A 19,122-nucleotide genomic window follows, 5' to 3' on the forward strand; every position below is an offset into this window, starting at 1 on the left:
GTATCACCTCGATCCAGCTTCGTCGAAATCGTATCACCTCCATTTCCACGGGTACGAATTGCAGCCAACATCGCAGCATGCTGATTACTCGCAGTGACTCCGTTCTTCCGGACTCGGGTTCCTGAATCAATCGCACCTCGCTGTCGAGTTGCATCAAGAACTGTATTTTGAGCCCCCGAACTTCCATCTCGCAGGTTGTTCAGCTCCCTGTTACTTTGAATCATCGCCGGACGATGCTGCTGAGCCTTTCGATGTTCAAATTGGCGCTTTCGAAGTGCCTCCGCGCCGTTGAATCGCTTCAAATCCTCCACTATGTCTTCCTTAATCTCTTGACCAAGCTTGATGATTTCGTGTTGCAATGCTCGCGCTTGTGAGTCGCAGATCACGTTAGAGTATCGTCTTGCCTCGGCCAGTGTACTGAGGTCGTTAGTGAACAATAAAACATCGCCTTCACCTCTGTCCTACAGCCGACAAAATCGCGCATACTTAGCACAATGAAATCAGTTGAAGTCAGCAGTAAACATACTTACGTGAATGAGTTTGATGCTGAACTGGAGAAGTGTCATACTTTGGTCAATGGCCTTGGTCTCTGACAGCTAACGTTGTCAATGTAAGTGCTCAAATAGCACACGTTGGAACGATCAAATGCTAAGATAGACGAGCATACCTTCAAGAGAGAAGCAAGCGTTATACCTTGAGCTCCTTCGAGCTCTGTACCAGTGTTCAGAAGGTTCCCAATCGCCAGTACTAATTCGAAGCACCGTGCAAGACGCTCACTCCTCAAGACTTCGTAACAAGCCTGTGTGATCACCCGGATACGGTTGCGCAGCTTTTGTTGCTGGTGCTTAAACTGGGAGGCAAACAACAGCGCCTTAATCTGCACTCAAAACAGCATACAGGTCAGTAAGCAATCGAAAGTCCATCAACAAAGGCGTTATCACTTTGACCTTTTCCGTCACACGAGAAATCTCACATATTTCCACCAAGAACTTTTCTGCGGGTTCCAATCGTGATCGAGATCCCTTGAAGTTTGTATATCGCTTCACTTCAACACTATTTGGTGCAATGTCTTGCAGATTTGTCAAGCGATCGACTGTGAGGAACTCGAAATCACAGCGCTGTAATGCCGACAATATGGCCTCAGCTCCGCCGACCGCCTTGAATTGGCTCAATCCAATGGAAATGTTGTTCGACCTTCGTGAATCAAGCGCCGAGAATTTGATCTTCTTCGCAGTTTTGTCTTTGGACTGGGAGGGTGATGCAGCTGTTGGGTTTCCAAAGAGAAACTCCAGTTCCTGGAAATCTTGTGGCGATAGTGTGATTGGAGCAGTCTTGCGTCTGGCCGTCACACGAGCCCAAATAGTTTCGTTGGCCTTCTTCGTGTCCAAACTAGTCCAGTAAACCTTACGAAATGTGCTGTCGCGTCGATTTAAACCACGACTGCCCGATCGCTCTTTTTTACTATGGACAACGCAAAACTGATATCAGCATTTCATACAGTAACGAAGTCATTAGAAAAAAAGTTTGCACAAACCTCGTTCGACCAATACGAGAAGCATTACTTCCATCAGGACCTGCAACAAAAACGGCAATTTTATCTGGAGGCATCTCATCTTGAGTCATTTTCTGAGCTACTCCGCTGGATGGAACGCCGAAGCTTAGCATCTTGAAGTACTTGTCCATACTAGGATCTCTACGAAGCGCAGCATACTCTGGTCGTTCGCCTCCATCGTCATCATGTTTGCGCTTCGTATTAGCAATGCGTGCTCGCTTCATGATGTATGTTAGTCGCATACTGTATACCCCAAACGAAGTCGACATCAACTACCCACCTCTTTGTCTTTTTCTTGAATAAAACACCTGTCGCAGACTTTCAATTGAGAGCCCTTCCCGTTGATTTGAACGTGATGACGACAGCACTGGATACACACGATCTTCTTGCAACAAGGGCATTCATGTTGTCTACTGAAGAAAGAGAATGGGGCAAGACACTGGTCGCAAGCTTCAGGACTGTCTTCACTTGAAAGTAATCCTCCAATATACGACACGGGGTTAGAGAGAAGTGAGGTGCGGATACCCATGATACCGTCATCCATTTCCTGGTCGCTGTCTCCTCTCTGTTTTCGCTGAAACATTACTTCAGTTTCCTCTTTCTGATGTTGTGACGCCATGTATTTGGCACAGCGTTCACCTCCAGTTCGAGACGCGTGATTCCAAGAAATAGATCGTGCCATTTCCAGACATCCTTCCCATGCCGCTACGTACGCAGCTGCATCGACAGACACGTAGCGAACCTGAACTTGCTTAGATCGAACAATTGAGTATGCGTTGTCCAACTTCAGCGCCAGACCACCAGCTGGGCTTGACTTGAAACGCATCACTAACTCAATCCACTCATCCGAAGCTGAGAAACGCGTTGGCTTCGTCAAGTCTTGACCATCACGGGTGGCAACGGAAAGTAGGATATCTTGCGTTTGAACTTGTACCTGCGCTAACACAACCGGGGCACCTTCAACCTCATCTATCGAGAGCAGCTCAACGGATGATCGCCTTAACATCACACGAAAGCACAGTTAAAACTTGATCGGATAAAAAATGCTCGTTAACGAACGACGCACCCAATCCCAATATCTTGAAAAGGTTCACCGTGAAGAATATACCGAGGCACACTGCAGTTCTGAAGTTGCTTAATTTCGTCAGGGTTTTCTTCCATGAACCTCACAACACTGCTGTCACCGTCCACATCGTTTTGAAAAGATATCTCGTTGCCAAGAAGTGGTGCCTCTGGAGCACACTGCTTGAGGTTCCGCGGAAACGGAGGTTGATCATCTTTGTCGCACTCATCATGAGGATACGCAGCTAGCAAAAATGTGACTCCATTCAATGCACTGAGAAACGAAGCGATTCTCCGGGCATCATCATACTTGTACAGAAGAGCTCTTGACTCGTAGTACTTCTCCACCACCGTCCTCCGTTTGGTTAAATTCTATCACCATATCGACAGAACATTAAAACGGTTAAAAATTGAGGTAGCTATGAAATATTTACGCATCGGATATGCACCTCGAACGCGCGCTGCAGAACCCCCTTGTTCAAAGCTAGTAGCAAAAAAGAACGGGACTTGTTCCATCCCAGATGCTGCAAGTTCGACGGAGGTTCTCCGGCTTGTACTCTCGCCACGATGCCCATGTCATCGCGTAGGACGTGTTGTGTCTCAATTAAAAACTCGTAGAACGGTGCCTCTGGCCACACATCCAGAAACTCTTCCTATACGAAAAAAAAATCAGTCTCACTATAACCCTTTGCGTACACGAAAGACACGTTGGACTTACTTTAATTCCATGGCACAGAACAGCTTCGAGCGCCAATATGAAAGGTCGAATGGCTCCTTCGTGCAGTGGACTGTCGGGTTTTGCGATGAAAATCGACACAATGTCCATCACCGTCTGCTCCAAATTCGCTGCCACTCTTTCATTTTCCACTTTCCTTTCTTCATCGTTCATTGCGCGTTCCTTCTCCAGTGTCTTCGCCAAATGCGCAAGTGGCAGCCCTGCCGCTGCTCTCCTCGCTCGTCTCTGCGAACGCGACTGTGACTCTTGCACCGCCAACTCAGCTGCTGCAACCACGCGGTTTGACGTCACTAGAAACCGATATTTCACCTCCTTGTGACGCACCAGCGAGTACGAATTGTCCCAACGCAAAGTGTAGACGCTTTCAGGTGTGACATCGTCGAATCTGCCTTCCATTGTCGGCTCCAACGCGTCAACATGCAGCGGATGTGGCACCACCATTGTATTTATAGTGGATTCAGTGTCTCCTTGTTCTGTCGCTTTGAACCGGCCAAACTCCTGAGCCACCGCCCCGTTCTCTAGCAATTGGAAGCCCACGTCGTACTCCTGTAGCTGGAATTGCCACAGCAAACAGTCTTGCGGGTCATCACTCTGCGCTGCAACCGATGGGATGGGTATCGATATATCTGCTACGCTTCCTCGACGTACATCCAGCGAGACCCATGGAGCTACTTGCAGCAGGAACGAGGCTGCCGTCAGAGGCATCGGCACGGTCCTCCCTTTCTCCACTTTTTTGACGCGAAAGAAATTGAGTTTGAAAAGCGACTTGTGAAACAAATGAATTTCAACCAATGAATAATCGATTAAGGAAGTTTTAGCCAATATACTGGGATCTTTGTTATCAGTTATCAAATGGCAATCACAATAACTGATAGCCACGACGATTCATGTACCGCTGGTAAGTTGTGGCACCGACTGCTCCAAAAGCAACAAGACCACCGGCCGTCAGAGCGGACCACAAAGCGCTCGCGTTTTCGGTTTGTGTCTCCTTCTTCGTTTCTACAATTGTCGCATCATTCACCACCAAGTTCGTGGGCTTGATTGTCTTGACGGTCTTGACGGCAGGCACGTTCACTGGATGGTATCCGCAGATATCCTGCCACGGACCGGTGGACTGGATGTGATTTTCAATTAGGGCAGTGAATTCGTTCAGCGGACAGTTAAGTTCGCATGTGTTGAGCTTGACTGCCATTCGAGGACTGAAGGGAGACCACACGAAGAGCTGCACGAAATGGTCGCCACCCTTGCGGTGTAGTTCAAAGAACAACGTCGATGCCGGGTGCAAAGGCGTCGAGCCATTGTACTGCGGTAGACCCTCGAAGTTAAATTTCATACCCATCATGAAGCCCAGACCATGCAGGAGCTCGCGGTGACCGTGATACGACAGGTATTTGGGACTCTCCGGGTTCCGGTTCGGCGCAGCGCCCTCACGCAAGTTTCGCACTAAAAGCTGTGGAAATCCGCCGATGGACACAGTGATCTTTGTGGGCGTCGAGTAGAGGCGCTCGATCAGATGCTGAAATGCAAGCTCAGAAACATCCCTCACCAGCTCGGGTGTGAGTCCCGGGGCTGGATTATGACCCTCATCCTGATCGAAGAGGAACATATCGTTGACATCCTTAATCGCCGTCACCGAATCATTACCAGTGTAAAACGCCTTCCCGCAGATGTCAGCAAGAGCTTCAAGTGTCTTTTTGTGCTTTCGAATTGCAACCGCGGCCCCTGCTTTAAGGTACGCCCTGTTATTCGCAGACATGACTGGCCAGCAAGGCCCGTTTGCAGTGAAGTCGTGCTCATTCTCGGATAACTGCATGTACACTGGGATCGGCTGTCGCGGGTATCCGTCAGGACCTGTGCCCTCGGGATATAATCCGTAGCCCATTGAAACTGCACTCTGGCCACATCGGTTTGCAGCGTCCGCGCGGAAGTATCCCTCGAAGTGTGGATCGTCTTCCGGTCCATTAAAGGTTGGTGACAGAAAGCCCTTCTCGTTCACGTACACCTCGCGGATGTGGTCCCCCACTTTCTCCATCTGCTCCATTCCACGCTTCGTAAGCTGCTCGAGTGGAACCGAGTAAGACTGGACGTTAGGCAAGTTGTTCGGACAATGAGCCCTGACCGTCGGGTTCGGTGCGCGACTACCATGACGCGAGAGTGAGATGAGCATCACAAGCTCAGAGTCACTATCGCTGTCTGCGCTGACGGCACTCAGCGCCATGGCAAGCGCAGCGAGGATGGCAGGGATCCGCATCTTTGCAAATAATGTACTTGTTGTCGTCTCGCTTGGAGTTGGCCTTGCAAAATTGGAAATGAGCTCGTTTAACGCAACGCCTTAAGCACCAACGGAGGAAAAAGAACCTTGCGAAACCCCCAGAACCGACTTCAACCGAACAAACGGTAACAGTCTTAGATGGCTACATTTTGTTTCGTGTTTCTTCATTTCCACCAATCAGATGTAACGATTTTTAACGGATTGGTCGCCAATAGCCCTTGTGTCGATTGACATGGAGGCAACCGCTGTGTACTCGAATACGGTGCCGGTGCTAGCCGCTAATGGACTCGGCGTGACACTAGCAGGCACAGATCCGGACCACATTCCGCTGGAACCTGATTTGATCAATGATGCGCGTCGACGATTCGCTCACGACGGTACCGCAGTGGACGCTAGGGGCGCGATGCGTCTGCACGTCCGCAATGCACTAGGCTACGCGTTCCTGCGACCACATCAACGCAACAAGCTGTTACCTAAGCAGGGAGGGACAAAATTTGGTATAAGGCATGATTGCAATGCGCAAGCTGCATTTTATCGAGCGAACTACCGCCACTTGGTGCCGCACGATCTGATGATGGACTTCTTGGAGAATGAATCCCCGTACGTTGGCTTTGTGGTGCAATTAGTACTGAATTACTGGCAGTGATCTTACGTATCTGTGCTTTGTAGGCCACAAGAAGATTGCTACAAATTGTCCAAATGGCAGGGCAATGCGATCGCTGGAGTTGACTGTGGCCAGGATGGTCACGTGGTTTTCTATCCTACAGGGCACGTACTGCAGCAAGCGTGTGCATGGTACAGCAGAGGCGAATTAGAGGACGACCCACCGTGCTCAAGCACTGTGATTGAGACTGGCTCTCCTATTCGACAATTTATAGTGATGGGAAGCAGAGATGCATACCATTCGACGAGTACGGCAAAGATACTTGCGGCTGCACGTGGCCACACGCACTGCACAATTATCGCTGCTCCGTCTCGTGTTACACGTGACAACGTTTGGAAGATACAAGCCAAAGTTAAGCTCTCTTTGCCGGGGGTTATCAAGCATATAACTGGAAGTCCACATGCAGAAGCGGAGTTGGCCGTGGTTACGGTCGATGGTACGGTTCGACGCTGGGATCCAGAGGGAGGGGTTCAAACTGTCAAAAAAGACTTGTATGTGTCGGACCGCGTTCTACGCTGCGAATACTCCAGGTATATACAAATGACCTGCTATATTTTTGAGGGTGTCACTAATGGAGCTGTGCCATTGTGTTGTAGTCACCCGTGCGTTCTTTGGGCAGCAAATCGAACTGCACTGTCAGTTTTAGATCTTCGACAGCCAGCCCAACACGCGACCAAGCTGTTTGATGTGGCAGGTGCAGGCACCTTCATTTCCATTTATGACGTGAAGCGTAGAACAAGGCAAGGACTAAAAAGGTGCCCTACGCATGCTTCAAACTCTTGACTTATTATGCTTGTGTCTTCAATATTCCAGCAACCCGTTCCAGTTTGTTGTTGGCACGGGCGTCTCCATTGAACTTCTCGATAGTCGAATGGCAAGGCAACCTCTAATGTCATGGACCCAACCGCAGAGCTATTCTGGCAAACAAGAGTTCTCGTTTGGAGCGATTGACGAAGTGGATTTGTCAAGTAGCTCCAACGATTCACGAGGTAGGCGAGCTCTTCATGAATCTAAGCCAAGCTCACGTGCTAATTTACTGCGTTTCTTGCGAAGGATACATCGTATCAAGCTTGAAAAGAGCGAAAGTGACGACACTTTTCCCGTTCGAGCGAAATCGAAAGAGAAAACGCAGTAAAGTGATATCACTGACTCCGTTACGCTCCAACGGGGATGAAGACGAGTATTCAGATATTTCTCGATCAAGCACAGAGCAACTTGTTGCGTCAGATGCAACATTGGATTTACGTATGGAAGATGGCGGAGAATATACCCATTTAACGGGCATTTGCGCATTGCGTAACGAGAACTCTGGATCTGCGAGTATTTACCAGCTCAATAGTCCGGGGGATTTGTTTTCTCATCAAGTATCATCCTCTCGTTCTCAGACCAAGTCATACCGCACCGCTGTCCAGTCCAAGTACGCTCACCTTAGCTATACTGATGTCTTTTAAACTTTCTTCTGGTATCTAACACCTCTGTTCTTGAATGTACAGCTTGCCTAGTGGAGTGACAGCACAGGATGATCCTACGGATGAATCAACCACAAGAGTACTCCCAATACCGGTGGATGCCATTCTACCTGAGCACGACACCGAGTCGCTGCAACTGTTCATGACACTTCCTGTCAAAGTTCTTCGCCGACAGTTTCCACGCCTGCCGAAGTATAAACAGACAGCTACAGTTGATGAGAACCAGGCCGAGACACTTGAAACAACTTCTATTAACGACCGATGCAAGGATGTCAGGACACTCTATGCAACCCCAAAGATTATCAGGAGATTCCGTTCGCGGAACGATAAGAACGGGAATGCAGTATCGGGCAGCCATTCAAGCCTTTCACGAAGGTTTGACAAGGATACGCTTGTTGAGAAACTCTTAAGTGTGTGTGACCCATCAGCATCACTGTACCGGCTCCACCGGTATGTGGTTGATGAGCTGAAGATCGAGATCTCGTCCTCCACATTGCTGCAGCTTCTCCGTTTGAGCACAGAGTTCCGGATACGAACGGTGCAGCACTCGCTTCCGACCGACACACTTCGCGTGCGAAACCCGTCTTTGTCTGGAGCTGACAACGTGCACTGCGAAAAGGACGATCCGCGTCTAACTGCGTGCATGTGTCGTCCACGCTCGGTCACCTCGCAGCTACCGTGCCAGTCCTGGTCCTGCGCTATCCCCCACGCAGTTATCGTGTCCAGCACTTCACCCGAGATACTCTTGGATGATACCGCTCCAACGTCGGCCGTGACGCAAGACTTGCCGCAAGATCTAGCTGATATCATTACTGCAGCACGTGCAGTATACGATGACATGTACGAATCCGAATAGAATGTAGTTCTTCTGTTGGTACGGCTCAACGGAGGTAAAGTTGCATTATCAGAGTGATTGTCACTTTGTTGCGGTCTAGAATTGTAAATATTGAAAGATTTGTGGTTTCCATGTCACCGTTTTGAGACCAACATGAGCAAGAAGGTGGTGTTAGAAGAGGACGAGTATGTGGAGGCGCTTGGCCAGATCATCGAGCGCGATTTCTTCCCAGACCTACCCAAGCTCAAGAAGCAGACAGAGGTGCGCTTCGCACAGCCACCAGTGCCCTGAATGCCGTCCATTGTGTCACTAAACATTTATGTTGCTGTTTTCCAATTGCAGCTGCTACGAGATGAAGAAGGATTGCCGTGGACCGACACAACATTACGTGCTGCTTCGACCTCTCGAGGCGTTGTATCTGTGCGTAGCAACGCTAATGAATCAGGATGGGATCAACCTACTCCAATGGTGGAGCAGTACGCACTTGATGAAGATGGACACGATAGTACGAAGGCATCCATGACGCTGAACCATTTCGTTGCGACCCATACTTCCGAGGACAACGAATCATTCAACGAACTGCAAGAAAAAGCGGTGAAAGATCATCAACGACGATACCATTGGGCGTTTGACGACGATAAGGACAAGGGCGACCCGAAGCTTCACTTGTTGACGAATGGGACGTGGATTTCGAAGGAACAGCGACAGATTGCAGACGCAGCTTGTGCTCCTAAAGGTTAGACACTGCTTTTATCTTGGTGATCGTGAAGCTTCGACTTATCAATGTCGATACTCCTTGTTGATACATCAGGTCCGAAGGACGATAGACCAAGTGCTCCGGAGACATGGACATATCGTGCAAGGAACCCACTACTCTTCCCTCCTGAGCTTGACGCAACGCGAGATATCTGTCAGGTAGGTATTGCTGGCAGTCATTAAAAATCCTTGCTTGTCCTATCGGTATTTCGCTAACTGACATTGCTTCAACGCATCAGGTTAAAGCTGAAGCAAGAGGTCAGTTGCTACTCGAAAACAGCTCAAAGTCACGCTTAAGATTGCCACCAAGGCCGGGAAAGAAGATTGTCTACGCAAACTCTAGGTTTTGTTCAGATGGTACAAAGGTATGCCCTTCATCTACCAGTTCATGTTTGCCGAGCTAACTGAACCCTGTGCTGTTTTGCCTAACCTTTAACAGATTATTCGATCCGATTCTGGAGGAGATTCAACGTCTGCACAGAAGGACTATTCATTGGTCCCGATGACACCGCTCATTGCTCCAGGTGTGGATGCAAGCCCACTGATGACTTGGGGGGATATCGAGGGCACACCAGCGATGCTAGGCTCACAAGCGACACCAGGTAGGTACAAGGACTGTTTGGAACACCAAATCCGAGCTAACACGTCCGCTATCTCCACTTCCATAGAACGCAGCCGGAGTACCCCCAGTTTCGAAGTGCAAGAAACTTCACAACGAGAAAAACTCGCCAATCGACTGGAGTCTCAAGCCGTGAGTATCCTCTCTTCATGCGAAAACGGTGTTATGTAACATCAGTTCTAACATTATTGCGGTGTTCGTTTTACTTTTTGAATAGCGCTATCGCAACTCTAACTCGCGGTTATCAGGGATAAAGAAGACGCCTTCAAGAAAGCGATCGGAAGTTGAGCGAACTCCAGAGTTGCGCAGTGTTCGCGCTCGCATATCCAGTGGTCGGTCTGTTTTGCGCACTCCACTTGGCTCGGATCCGCAGTTACGAGCTAGCTATTCTACACCGTTACGATCTTCGTCCAAGACACGGAAGACGAGATGAGACCAGAAAAGCAAAGTGCAGGTTTGTGGATGTCTAACACTTTTAGATTTCTATGTATATGCCTTCACTCTGCCCCTGCTGCTCAAGCTGACAGTTGTTTCTTTGGTGACACAGGAAGTCCGTCGAGCTACTGACGCCCTGCAAAACAATTCGAACTTGATGACTGTCAATGAAGAGGTTTACAAGGCTGTGGTTGTGGGCGGAGGCCCAGCAGGGATCGGTGTGTTTGTACGAGCGGCTCGAGGAGGTTTACTACCTCGATTGTTGAATCCGGATAAGCATGGAACGACAAAGGATACCGAGCTCAGCACTCAACTTGGATGTAAGCAAATGGGCGTCGCAATTCTCCATGCAGGCGATGTGAACACCTTTGGTGGTGGCAATTTAGGTGAATATATCATCAACTCGAATACTTTTGCATGCGGTTTGCTAGCTGGCGTTCTGGACGAGAAACCGGAACTAGACCCGCCGGAGAGTATTGTAAACACGTTCCTGGAGAAAGTGCGTGTCCACGGAAGCGCCAAGCGTCTGGAAGAAATCGGTGCAGCACCTGGGAATCTCACTGAAATCGGTCGCTTCCTGCGTCATGTCGGAGCGTGTGTGATTGAAGAAATCTCTGATAAAGCTCCTGATACCAGCAAAGTGCTGCTGAATACAGCTGCAACCAAGTACGTAGCTCTGGAGAGTGGTTTAATTCGTGTGGAAGCTCGAAACACTGCTAGTAGTGACGGCACCGTGGTACTTTACACTGAACACCTTATATTGGCAACGGGAGGCACACAAGAGCTGCCTTCCTTAGACAACCCCGCTTATCACTCCAAGCTGTTTGCCTCAGATTCTTGTCTACGGGAGGACGGGTTTGCAAAACTCAAGGAGCACCTTCTTGCTCTGCCTGTAGGAAAACGGAAAGTCTGCATTGTCGGTGGATCTCACAGTTCATTCTCGGTGGCATGGCTTCTGGTAAACAAGTTTATGGATCCAAAAGCAGCCGCTACGAGGCAAGGTTCACAGATTGCAGGAAGCCCAAAGAAGCAATCTCTACCAGATCCGCAAAAGAACATTAAGGAGACCGAAACACCATTAGCCACGCCCCAACTCGCCATCGGAGCTCCTGTGATAGCCACGGCGCCTGTATCGCCTCTCACCATTAAAAAATGTGAGCCCACTACTTCCGCTATTGTAAAGATGAAGCGCACGTCATTAGCAGGTACCAGCAACGATATTCCATCCCCGAAGTCGATTTTCAATCCGAAGGATATCATGATCTTGCATCGGTCTCCTATTCGATGCTATTATGGCTTCAAGAAGGAAGCTGAAGTCGACGGGGTCGATGCAAGTCGCGTTGATCGGTCTGGTTGCGTTAATACTTTTACGGGACTTCGAGAAGACGCCAAACGACTTTTTAAGAGCGTGAAGGCAGGTCGTGAGGTGCGTGTGAGGCTATTCCAAGTGAACCAACAAGGCTCACAGACACTCATCGACAAAGCATACGCGACAGCAGGAGCAATTGTCTGGGGTGCCGGCTACAAAACAAACATGCTTGCAGGCTTCGATGAAGCGGGAAATCCGCTCGTTTTCCACCAAGACAATGGCGTCGTCAAAGTCGATAATAAGGCGCGGTTGCAGATGCTTGGTCCTTTCAAAGGCAAGCGCCCTAGTGTTCTAGGCCTCGGTTTGGGGTTCAGTCTGCGTTCAGCTGTGGATGAAATGGGGACGGAAACGCGTGTCGACGGTGTGTCGATCTACCATCGCCGAGGTGCGATGTTGGTGTTAGAAGCGCTCTTCGGAACCGAGGTATATGGCTCCAGCACGAGCTTCGAAGAGATGGTGGAAAAGGTAGGCTTGACGCATCAGTAGCATCCGGCACTGACCATCTAACATTTTTCTGCCTATCTGAACTGCATGCAGAACGACAAGAAGAAGCGTGAGGTGCAGGCGATGAAGGCTGAGAAAATCGCTGAAAAGTACGTTCTGCTCTCTTCCTGGTTGCAATAAACTGGTTCTAGTACGGACTGATCAACACGCAGAGGAATTGCATCTTCCTTCTTTTCGTTTCTGCGAATATAGAGCACGAAATGCAAGTGGTGTCGCTGGAGAACAGAATTTGATGTCGCCTTCAAGAAGCCATATCTCCCGCAGTGGCAGCGTGACATCTCCGCTTTCTCCTGTACGTCTGCTGCACTGTGCAACGCAACTGTCATGGTATTTGATAACTACGTTGTGTTTTTGCTAGACGCCACCGACTGCCCGAGTGATACAAGTCCGACAGAGCCCGGCTAAAAAGTTGCAACAAAAGAAGACAGACTCTGCGCCAACCAACCCGCCCGTGAAGTTGCTGCTGCTACGGCGACGCGCCTCTATAGATGTACCTCGGGGCCCCTCTTCCGTCGCAGCTGAAGCTTCACCGGAGCCGGCAGCTGAGAGCTTCACAGCCACAGACGACACTGTAGATAGATGACGGACTTCACCGTTTCACAAAAACAACAGCGAAAAGTTCATGCGCATCGCTTTCCTTAGAATTCTTTGTCTACAAGTTGAAGATTGAAGTTTGGATACATTTTTTAAGACGATTGACTGCTGGAACGTCATGTGCCAAAATATCTGCGGCGGTGACTCGAAAAACAGAAAGTGAGAGTTGTATCTATGGAACGTCGCACTCGTCGAGAAAACTCAGGTCAAGAGTGCGGCAACTTACTTGCCTACACTGTGCTCAGACCGGAATCTCTCCGCTGCGTGGCACTTGCTCTTCCGCCGTCCATCGGCCGCAAGAGAGCGCGAGACTCGATTATGGAGATTGCGATGCGCCGTCGAACCTTCTGCGGCAAGGCACACCTGCACCGCATGAAAGCGGAGCGCTCGAGTCTCTCCAAACTCGAAGACGAGCAACAGCTCAAACCGTCGCTGCTCAGTCCGCGCCCCATCCGACTGCTCCACGAGAGCGCCATGGCCGAGCTCTTCCAGGAGCAGCAGCGTCCATCCTCCTATTCTCATTCGGGCCGTCGCCCGGCACCCTCTTCCGCCTCGTCCTTTTCATCTTCCGAGTCGTCGACGGCCTCATTGCGCCGACTACTTGAAGAGTCAGAGGAGCAACTTTCTCGAGCTCTCGCCCAAGCAGAAGAAGCTACAGTTGACGCCGCCCAGCTGGACGAGCTTAACGCTCGAGTCGCAGTCTTCTCCGCCGCGTCCTCTTTGCTTCGGGCGAGTATCTCCAGCAGTGCGTTGGTAGGAGGCGACGAACAGCCGCGAGCGGACGCCCCCATCATGAGTTTGTCCGCTCCTGCTACTATTGCCGGCGGTAGCCTCGCTGTTATGGATTCGAGTGAAGGCTTCGACATAATGCGACGGCGAGAGTGTCAGATCTGCTTCGACAAGTTGGACGCTCTTCAAGCGCATGTGTGTGTTTCATGCTGTGGATCTTTCTGCGCCAGCTGCACGCGCTGGTACATCGAGTACAAAGTGCTGGAAGGTGAAGTCTCCCAGAAGAAGATGGTGTGTCCAGCGCCGCAGTGCACACGACCGCTGTCCGAGGGGATCATTGAAGCCTTGGTGTCGCCTGATACGCTCGCAAAGTATAAGAAGTTCCTCAAGAACCAGAAGGTGGGAATCCGCTTCTGTCCGCGTGCTGGTTGCTGCGCTGTCTTGGAAGAACCACTCAACTCCACAGTACGAAGAGTTAAATGTCAGGCATGCAAACACGAGTCGTGCATGCGCTGCGGCGGAGACTTCCACAAGATCCCGACATGTCGTCGCGTGGAGAAGCGCTTTGGGCACTGGAAGAAACGACACAATGTTCGAGCGTGTCCTAGCTGCAAAGCTAGCATCGAAAAGCAGGGCGGCTGCTCGCATATGAAGTGCTTCCAGTGCGACCAAGAGTTTTGCTGGTCTTGTCTGTGTTCTTGGGACAACCATGACGAAACATTGTGTCTACCTTTGAGTTTCCTGCGCTCCAAGAGCCGCAAATATGGCTGCTGGTCGCCAATGCGCGTCGTTACTAAGACAGCGATCGTAGGAGTAGCAGCAGTCGTGGCAGTGGCCGGAGCAGGACTGGCAGTTGTCGTGCTGCCACCAGTGCTAGGATACCAGTACGCCAAGGACTCGTACCGACGTCACAAGTACGCACGTGCGTCGTATCTCCGCGTATTGGACGGAGACGCATATCTTCATTAACTCGTCGACGTTGCAGACTATTCATGCCAATTGTTGTGCCGTTTCAGCAGATCCGTCTTTCAACTGTTCGTGGTCTCGCTTCAGCTCGTCACTGTCTGCATCTCATCATTGCATGTTGCCTAAGTTAATTCAAATACACATCCACTTCACCTTTTTCTAGCCAGAGCAGGAATGAAGGAAACATGTACATCTGAAATATGTCGGCCCACAAAGAGCCTTTCAAAGCATTTATTTATCTGCCAAGAAACAAGAAAAGAGGAGGATCACCGTCGCCATTAAGGCACATAAAGACAGCTTTCGTCCTGGGTCTCCTTCTCGCTCCTTTGACGCTCGTTTTTATCTTTCAGCTAACGTACTCAACTGCTGTCCAACTACGCCGTCTTGAAAGCCTCGGCGATCTTCTTGATGGAGTCAATGTCCACGCGCTCGCCACGCTCGCCGTTGGCCCACTTGAAGCCGGCAAACTCAACGTTAGAACGAGCCTCCACGGTGCTCTTAACGGGCTCCTTCAGGGCAGCACGCAGCACACCAGCCGACTTGTTCACGTACTGCAGGTACGACACACCCGCCATGCGCCACAACGACGTTCCCTTGCTGGCCATTGTCTCTGAGGTCTCTGAAGTTTAGAGGATCTGAAGCGCTTGTTAGACGGTTGTGCGACTTGGGGGCAGATCAGCACAGCCACAGGCGGTGGCCACGATTCGAAATTGAATTGCGTACCAGATTTTTCCTGCACAAATTTAAGTCCAACCGAATCAGAAAATGTGTACCTTCTTTCAAATCTGATCCCGTTTAACCGTTCGGGTGGTGAGCAGCTAGCTCACTTCATTAAAAGCAGCTGGAAGATGTTGTCGCCTTCGGCTAGTGCTGGTGTGAGCCTGCTGCTTGTTGCAGTAGGTGTGCTGCTTTACCTTCAGACGCATCCACGTACTCTCCCTGGAAGTGACGCAGTCGTGACGTCGCCCAAGCGCAAGGCCAAGAAGAAGCCGCAACAGACTGCCAAGACCAACTCCGAGCCTAAGCCCATGACTGTGCGCATCTTGTACGGCACTCAGACTGGCGCATCCAAGACGATGGCCGAGACGCTGGAAAAGACGTTGTTCGCGCTCAACATTTCCGGTTTCCACTTCCAGACGAGCGTCGTGAACATGAAGGACTACGATCAAGACAATCTGGAGCAGGAGGCCATTGTGGTGGCTATTCTGTCCACATGGACGCACGGCGAGCCTCCTGAAGACGCCAAAATGTTTTGCAACTGGATCACAGACATGACGCAGGACTTCCGTGTGTCTAAGAACTGGTTAAATGGTGTACAACACGCCGTTTTCGGCCTGGGCAACGCTGAGTACGACGAGGACTACGGCACAGCTGCCAAAAATCTAGACCGTGATCTATCAGATCTAGGATCTCCGTCGCTTGTTTCTTTAGGTCTGGGCGACGACAATGTGGACCAGTTCAAGCAATTCGATGTCTGGATGGACAACCTAGTGGCTGCCATGTGCGAGCACAGCTCCGAGAAGGCCGTGGCTGCACTGAAGAAGTCAAGCAGCCCTGTGAAGGCTGATAAGGATGGCAAGAAGTGGCTGTCACAGAAAGAGTTCCGTCGTCAGAAGAGAGCTAAGAAGGCACAAGAGAACGGAGACAAAGTGGAGCTGAATGAAGAAGATATGATGAACGAGCAGTTCTTGGTGGATGAGTTCTCGGATGATGAAGAGCAGAGTAAACAAAACGCCAACGATGACAGCGGAATGGTGGATGTGGAGGATATCGGGAAGTCGATGAAGGAGTCGGAAGCTGCTAGCAAGTCTCGGGAGATGGTGACGCCGATGCAGCGCAAGGCTCTTACCAAGGAAGGCTACAAGATCATCGGTACCCACAGTGCTGTCAAGCTATGTCGCTGGACGAAGCACCAACTCCGTGGACGTGGAGGTTGCTACAAGCACGCGTTCTACGGGATCACGAGCTACCAGTGCATGGAGACGACGCCTAGTCTGGCTTGTGCCAACAAGTGTGTCTTTTGCTGGCGTCACCACAAGAACCCAGTGGGTCGTGTGTGGCGCTGGAAGACCGACGACGCTGAGACTCTCGTCAAGGGTTCGATAGAACGTCATCAGAACATGATCAAGGAACTCAAGGGACTGCCTGGGCTGATCCCTGCGCGATGGGATGAGGCGTTCACAGTGCGTCACTGCGCGCTGTCACTTGTGGGTGAAGCTATCATGTACCCGCAGATCAATGAGTTCTGCAAGCAGCTCCACAACCGCCACATCTCGTCCTTCCTAGTTACCAACGCTCAGTTCCCCGAGAAAATTGCCGCTCTGGACCCCATCACGCAACTGTATGTCAGTGTTGATGCCGCTACTAAGGAGTCACTACGTGCTGTGGATCGTCCGCTGTTTAAGGACTTCTGGGAACGTTTCCTGGCTTGTTTGGAAGAGCTCAAGCACAAGGGACAGCGTACCGTGTATCGCTTGACCCTGGTCAAGTCGTACAACATGGAAGAACTGGATAATTACGCAGAACTGATCAACATCGGTCAGCCCGACTTCATTGAGGTGAAGGCCGTGACGTACTGTGGAAAGTCAGATGGCTCCGATTTGACCATGAAGAATGTGCCCTGGCACGAGGAAGTGCGTGGCTTCTGCTCGGCTTTGTGCGACCGCGTGAGTGGTGACTACGCCCTGGCATCTGAGCACTCCCACTCCAACTGCGTGCTGATTGCTAAGAAGAAATTCTGCCGAGAAGGTGTGTGGCACACGTGGATTGACTACGAGCGCTTCCACGAACTCATCGCCAAGTACTACGAGGATGGCACGCCGTTCACTGCTGATGACTACACTGCTCCTACTCCATACTGGGCAGTGTACGACTCGAAGGAACAGGGTTTCGATCCCGTTGAAACTCGCTTCCGTCGTACAAAAGATGGCAAAGTTGTCGAGTTCGCGTACCAGTCTACGGAGTCGGGCTGTGGATAAACTTACTGAGAGAGTTAGAGACAAGAATTGATTGTTTTTTTTTCAATTTTCATCTTTGTGTCCTGGTGGTTGTGTCTATGAGAAGAGTGATTTGAAGACGAATTGGCATTCGAGAACTCCGTCCTCAGGGCAGTCGGTACAGTGGAGTGCGTTGTAAATGGCGGAGCGACCGAACTTGGCACGAAGACAGTCGGGTCGTAGCGCTCTCGCGACTTGGACGTCAAATGGGCCGCAAAACTCGCGGAATCGGCGCACCACGTCGTCACCACGAACTTCGAGAGCTAGACATGGCGACGAGCACATGTACTTGAGCATTTCCTACAAGAAATTAGTCAGTAGCAACCCAAAAAACCACGCAGAAGAGCCTGGAACCCGTACATGGTACTGACGGACGACACCTTTGTAGATCTTGAAAAGCTCGTCGACTTCGTTCATCTGGAAGTGCACCAGCTTTAAAGCTGATACCTCAAAGCCTGCTGCAATGATAGCATCCAGAATCTCACCCACGCAAGCTTCACGGACAATTCGTGGACGAATGAGACACAGAGTGCAATTATCCAGCACAGCCGTAGTTGGGAAGACATCCCTTCCGCTGAAAACTTCCAGTCCCGTTCTAACGACCAGCACTGTGTCTACAGACCCCAGTTTCATTTTAACATCCTCGATGGCCTTTGGATTAGGAAGTCTGACTTCTACCAGTACTGACACATCGTTGACCAGTGCTCGTTGCTGGTTATTGTCGGTGATTGCCAGTGTTGCTAGATGAGATTTCTGCAGATGCGCCATTCGGATATCGCGTACAGATACACCACTTTGTTCGATGAGCTGGATTATGCGTCCCATGTGAGCGTACCCGTCCGGTGTAATAACAAAAATTGCTTTGTCTTCTCGCTGCTGAAGCATTTTCCGTGTGAATTCGTTGGCAGGTTCTATGATTGTGAGCTGTCTAGAGTACCTGTATTATGGCAACGAATGGCAGAAAAATGAGTTCTCAAGTCAGTTCTTCGTTGGCTCTAAGCTTACACAGTGATAGAACTCCCGACGTAGAGATCGTCGAGACTGACTGTGGGTATCGGGATACGTTTCAAGAAGATCTTTCTTGTCTTCCGCTCCACCTGCAAAAATCAACAGCATAATGCGCCAATTATCGTGAAGACCAGCTATATTGCATTACAAATGTCAAGAAATGAACTCACGAGCTCGACGGTGTTGTCTCCGTGGTAGTGCATGATGTAGCCTTTCTTCAGACCCGACTGTGGGTCGTCCCATTCCAAGAAGAAAGCAAGCTTTTGTTCTTCATCCATTATTGCTATCGTGAGCAAGAAGAACCCTCTAAAAAAAATCGCCCCCACCAGACGCAAGTGGCACTCCCAAGTATTTCTGCCGCTTTAAAACGTCCCAAACACAATCAGCGACGCTTCTTCCCAAGGAATCTCAGCTCCACGTGAACCGACGCGTACTCTACTTGAAAAGTGACAACTACGTATCTGAAGCAATCAGTTGTTGCAATAGTTCGCTGCTGTGTAAATGCTAGGCTATGTTGCAGTGTAAAGCGATTATCAAACACAGCGGGGCAAAGTGC

The 19,122-nt window shown here is 50.3% G+C and overlaps 9 protein-coding genes across 9 annotated transcripts; 5 read left to right on the top strand and 4 right to left on the bottom strand.

Moving 5' to 3' along the window:
- Positions 1 to 562: 562 nt before the first annotated feature.
- On the bottom strand, positions 563 to 4,055 carry PITG_03626 (uncharacterized protein; the record flags this gene model as incomplete). Its single annotated transcript, XM_002906637.1, has 9 exons — positions 563 to 596; positions 660 to 877; positions 948 to 1,453; positions 1,563 to 1,724; positions 1,829 to 2,431; positions 2,608 to 2,986; positions 3,064 to 3,267; positions 3,333 to 3,752; positions 3,858 to 4,055. The coding sequence occupies 9 exons, from the start codon at positions 4,053 to 4,055 to the stop codon at positions 563 to 565; spliced, it is 2,724 nt and encodes a 907-aa protein (XP_002906683.1).
- A 154-nt stretch (positions 4,056 to 4,209) lies between these two features.
- On the bottom strand, positions 4,210 to 5,643 carry PITG_03627 (uncharacterized protein; the record flags this gene model as incomplete). The annotated part of the gene is made up of 1 exon (XM_002906638.1): positions 4,210 to 5,643. One exon carries the CDS (start codon positions 5,515 to 5,517, stop codon positions 4,210 to 4,212), a length of 1,308 nt encoding a protein of 435 aa, XP_002906684.1.
- A 550-nt stretch (positions 5,644 to 6,193) lies between these two features.
- Positions 6,194 to 7,809, top strand: PITG_03628 (uncharacterized protein; the record flags this gene model as incomplete). Its single annotated transcript, XM_002906639.1, has 6 exons — positions 6,194 to 6,222; positions 6,292 to 6,816; positions 6,883 to 7,009; positions 7,113 to 7,275; positions 7,340 to 7,703; positions 7,794 to 7,809. 6 exons carry the CDS (start codon positions 6,194 to 6,196, stop codon positions 7,807 to 7,809), a joined length of 1,224 nt encoding a protein of 407 aa, XP_002906685.1.
- A 934-nt stretch (positions 7,810 to 8,743) lies between these two features.
- PITG_03629 (uncharacterized protein) lies at positions 8,744 to 10,398 on the top strand (the record flags this gene model as incomplete). The annotated part of the gene is made up of 7 exons (XM_002906640.1): positions 8,744 to 8,851; positions 8,933 to 9,326; positions 9,402 to 9,509; positions 9,605 to 9,711; positions 9,831 to 9,948; positions 10,015 to 10,097; positions 10,183 to 10,398. The coding sequence occupies 7 exons, from the start codon at positions 8,744 to 8,746 to the stop codon at positions 10,396 to 10,398; spliced, it is 1,134 nt and encodes a 377-aa protein (XP_002906686.1).
- Positions 10,399 to 10,557: 159 nt separating this feature from the next.
- PITG_03630 (uncharacterized protein) lies at positions 10,558 to 12,465 on the top strand (the record flags this gene model as incomplete). The annotated part of the gene is made up of 3 exons (XM_002906641.1): positions 10,558 to 12,234; positions 12,307 to 12,362; positions 12,426 to 12,465. 3 exons carry the CDS (start codon positions 10,558 to 10,560, stop codon positions 12,463 to 12,465), a joined length of 1,773 nt encoding a protein of 590 aa, XP_002906687.1.
- Positions 12,466 to 13,041: 576 nt separating this feature from the next.
- Positions 13,042 to 14,711, top strand: PITG_03631 (uncharacterized protein; the record flags this gene model as incomplete). The annotated part of the gene is made up of 1 exon (XM_002906642.1): positions 13,042 to 14,711. One exon carries the CDS (start codon positions 13,042 to 13,044, stop codon positions 14,563 to 14,565), a length of 1,524 nt encoding a protein of 507 aa, XP_002906688.1.
- Positions 14,712 to 14,936: 225 nt separating this feature from the next.
- PITG_03632 (H - or Na -translocating F-type, V-type and A-type ATPase (F-ATPase) Superfamily) lies at positions 14,937 to 15,137 on the bottom strand (the record flags this gene model as incomplete). The annotated part of the gene is made up of 1 exon (XM_002906643.1): positions 14,937 to 15,137. The coding sequence occupies one exon, from the start codon at positions 15,135 to 15,137 to the stop codon at positions 14,937 to 14,939; it is 201 nt and encodes a 66-aa protein (XP_002906689.1).
- Positions 15,138 to 15,410: 273 nt separating this feature from the next.
- Positions 15,411 to 17,540, top strand: PITG_03633 (tRNA wybutosine-synthesizing protein, putative; the record flags this gene model as incomplete). Its single annotated transcript, XM_002906644.1, has 1 exon — positions 15,411 to 17,540. The coding sequence occupies one exon, from the start codon at positions 15,411 to 15,413 to the stop codon at positions 17,538 to 17,540; it is 2,130 nt and encodes a 709-aa protein (XP_002906690.1).
- A 75-nt stretch (positions 17,541 to 17,615) lies between these two features.
- Positions 17,616 to 18,844, bottom strand: PITG_03634 (nucleoside diphosphate kinase, putative; the record flags this gene model as incomplete). The annotated part of the gene is made up of 4 exons (XM_002906645.1): positions 17,616 to 17,858; positions 17,919 to 18,495; positions 18,564 to 18,655; positions 18,737 to 18,844. The coding sequence occupies 4 exons, from the start codon at positions 18,842 to 18,844 to the stop codon at positions 17,616 to 17,618; spliced, it is 1,020 nt and encodes a 339-aa protein (XP_002906691.1).
- Positions 18,845 to 19,122: the final 278 nt, after the last annotated feature.

This window comes from Phytophthora infestans, genomic scaffold (genome assembly GCF_000142945.1).
Source record: "Phytophthora infestans T30-4 supercont1.4 genomic scaffold, whole genome shotgun sequence".
In the NCBI taxonomy this organism is placed as follows: domain Eukaryota; phylum Oomycota; class Peronosporomycetes; order Peronosporales; family Peronosporaceae; genus Phytophthora; species Phytophthora infestans.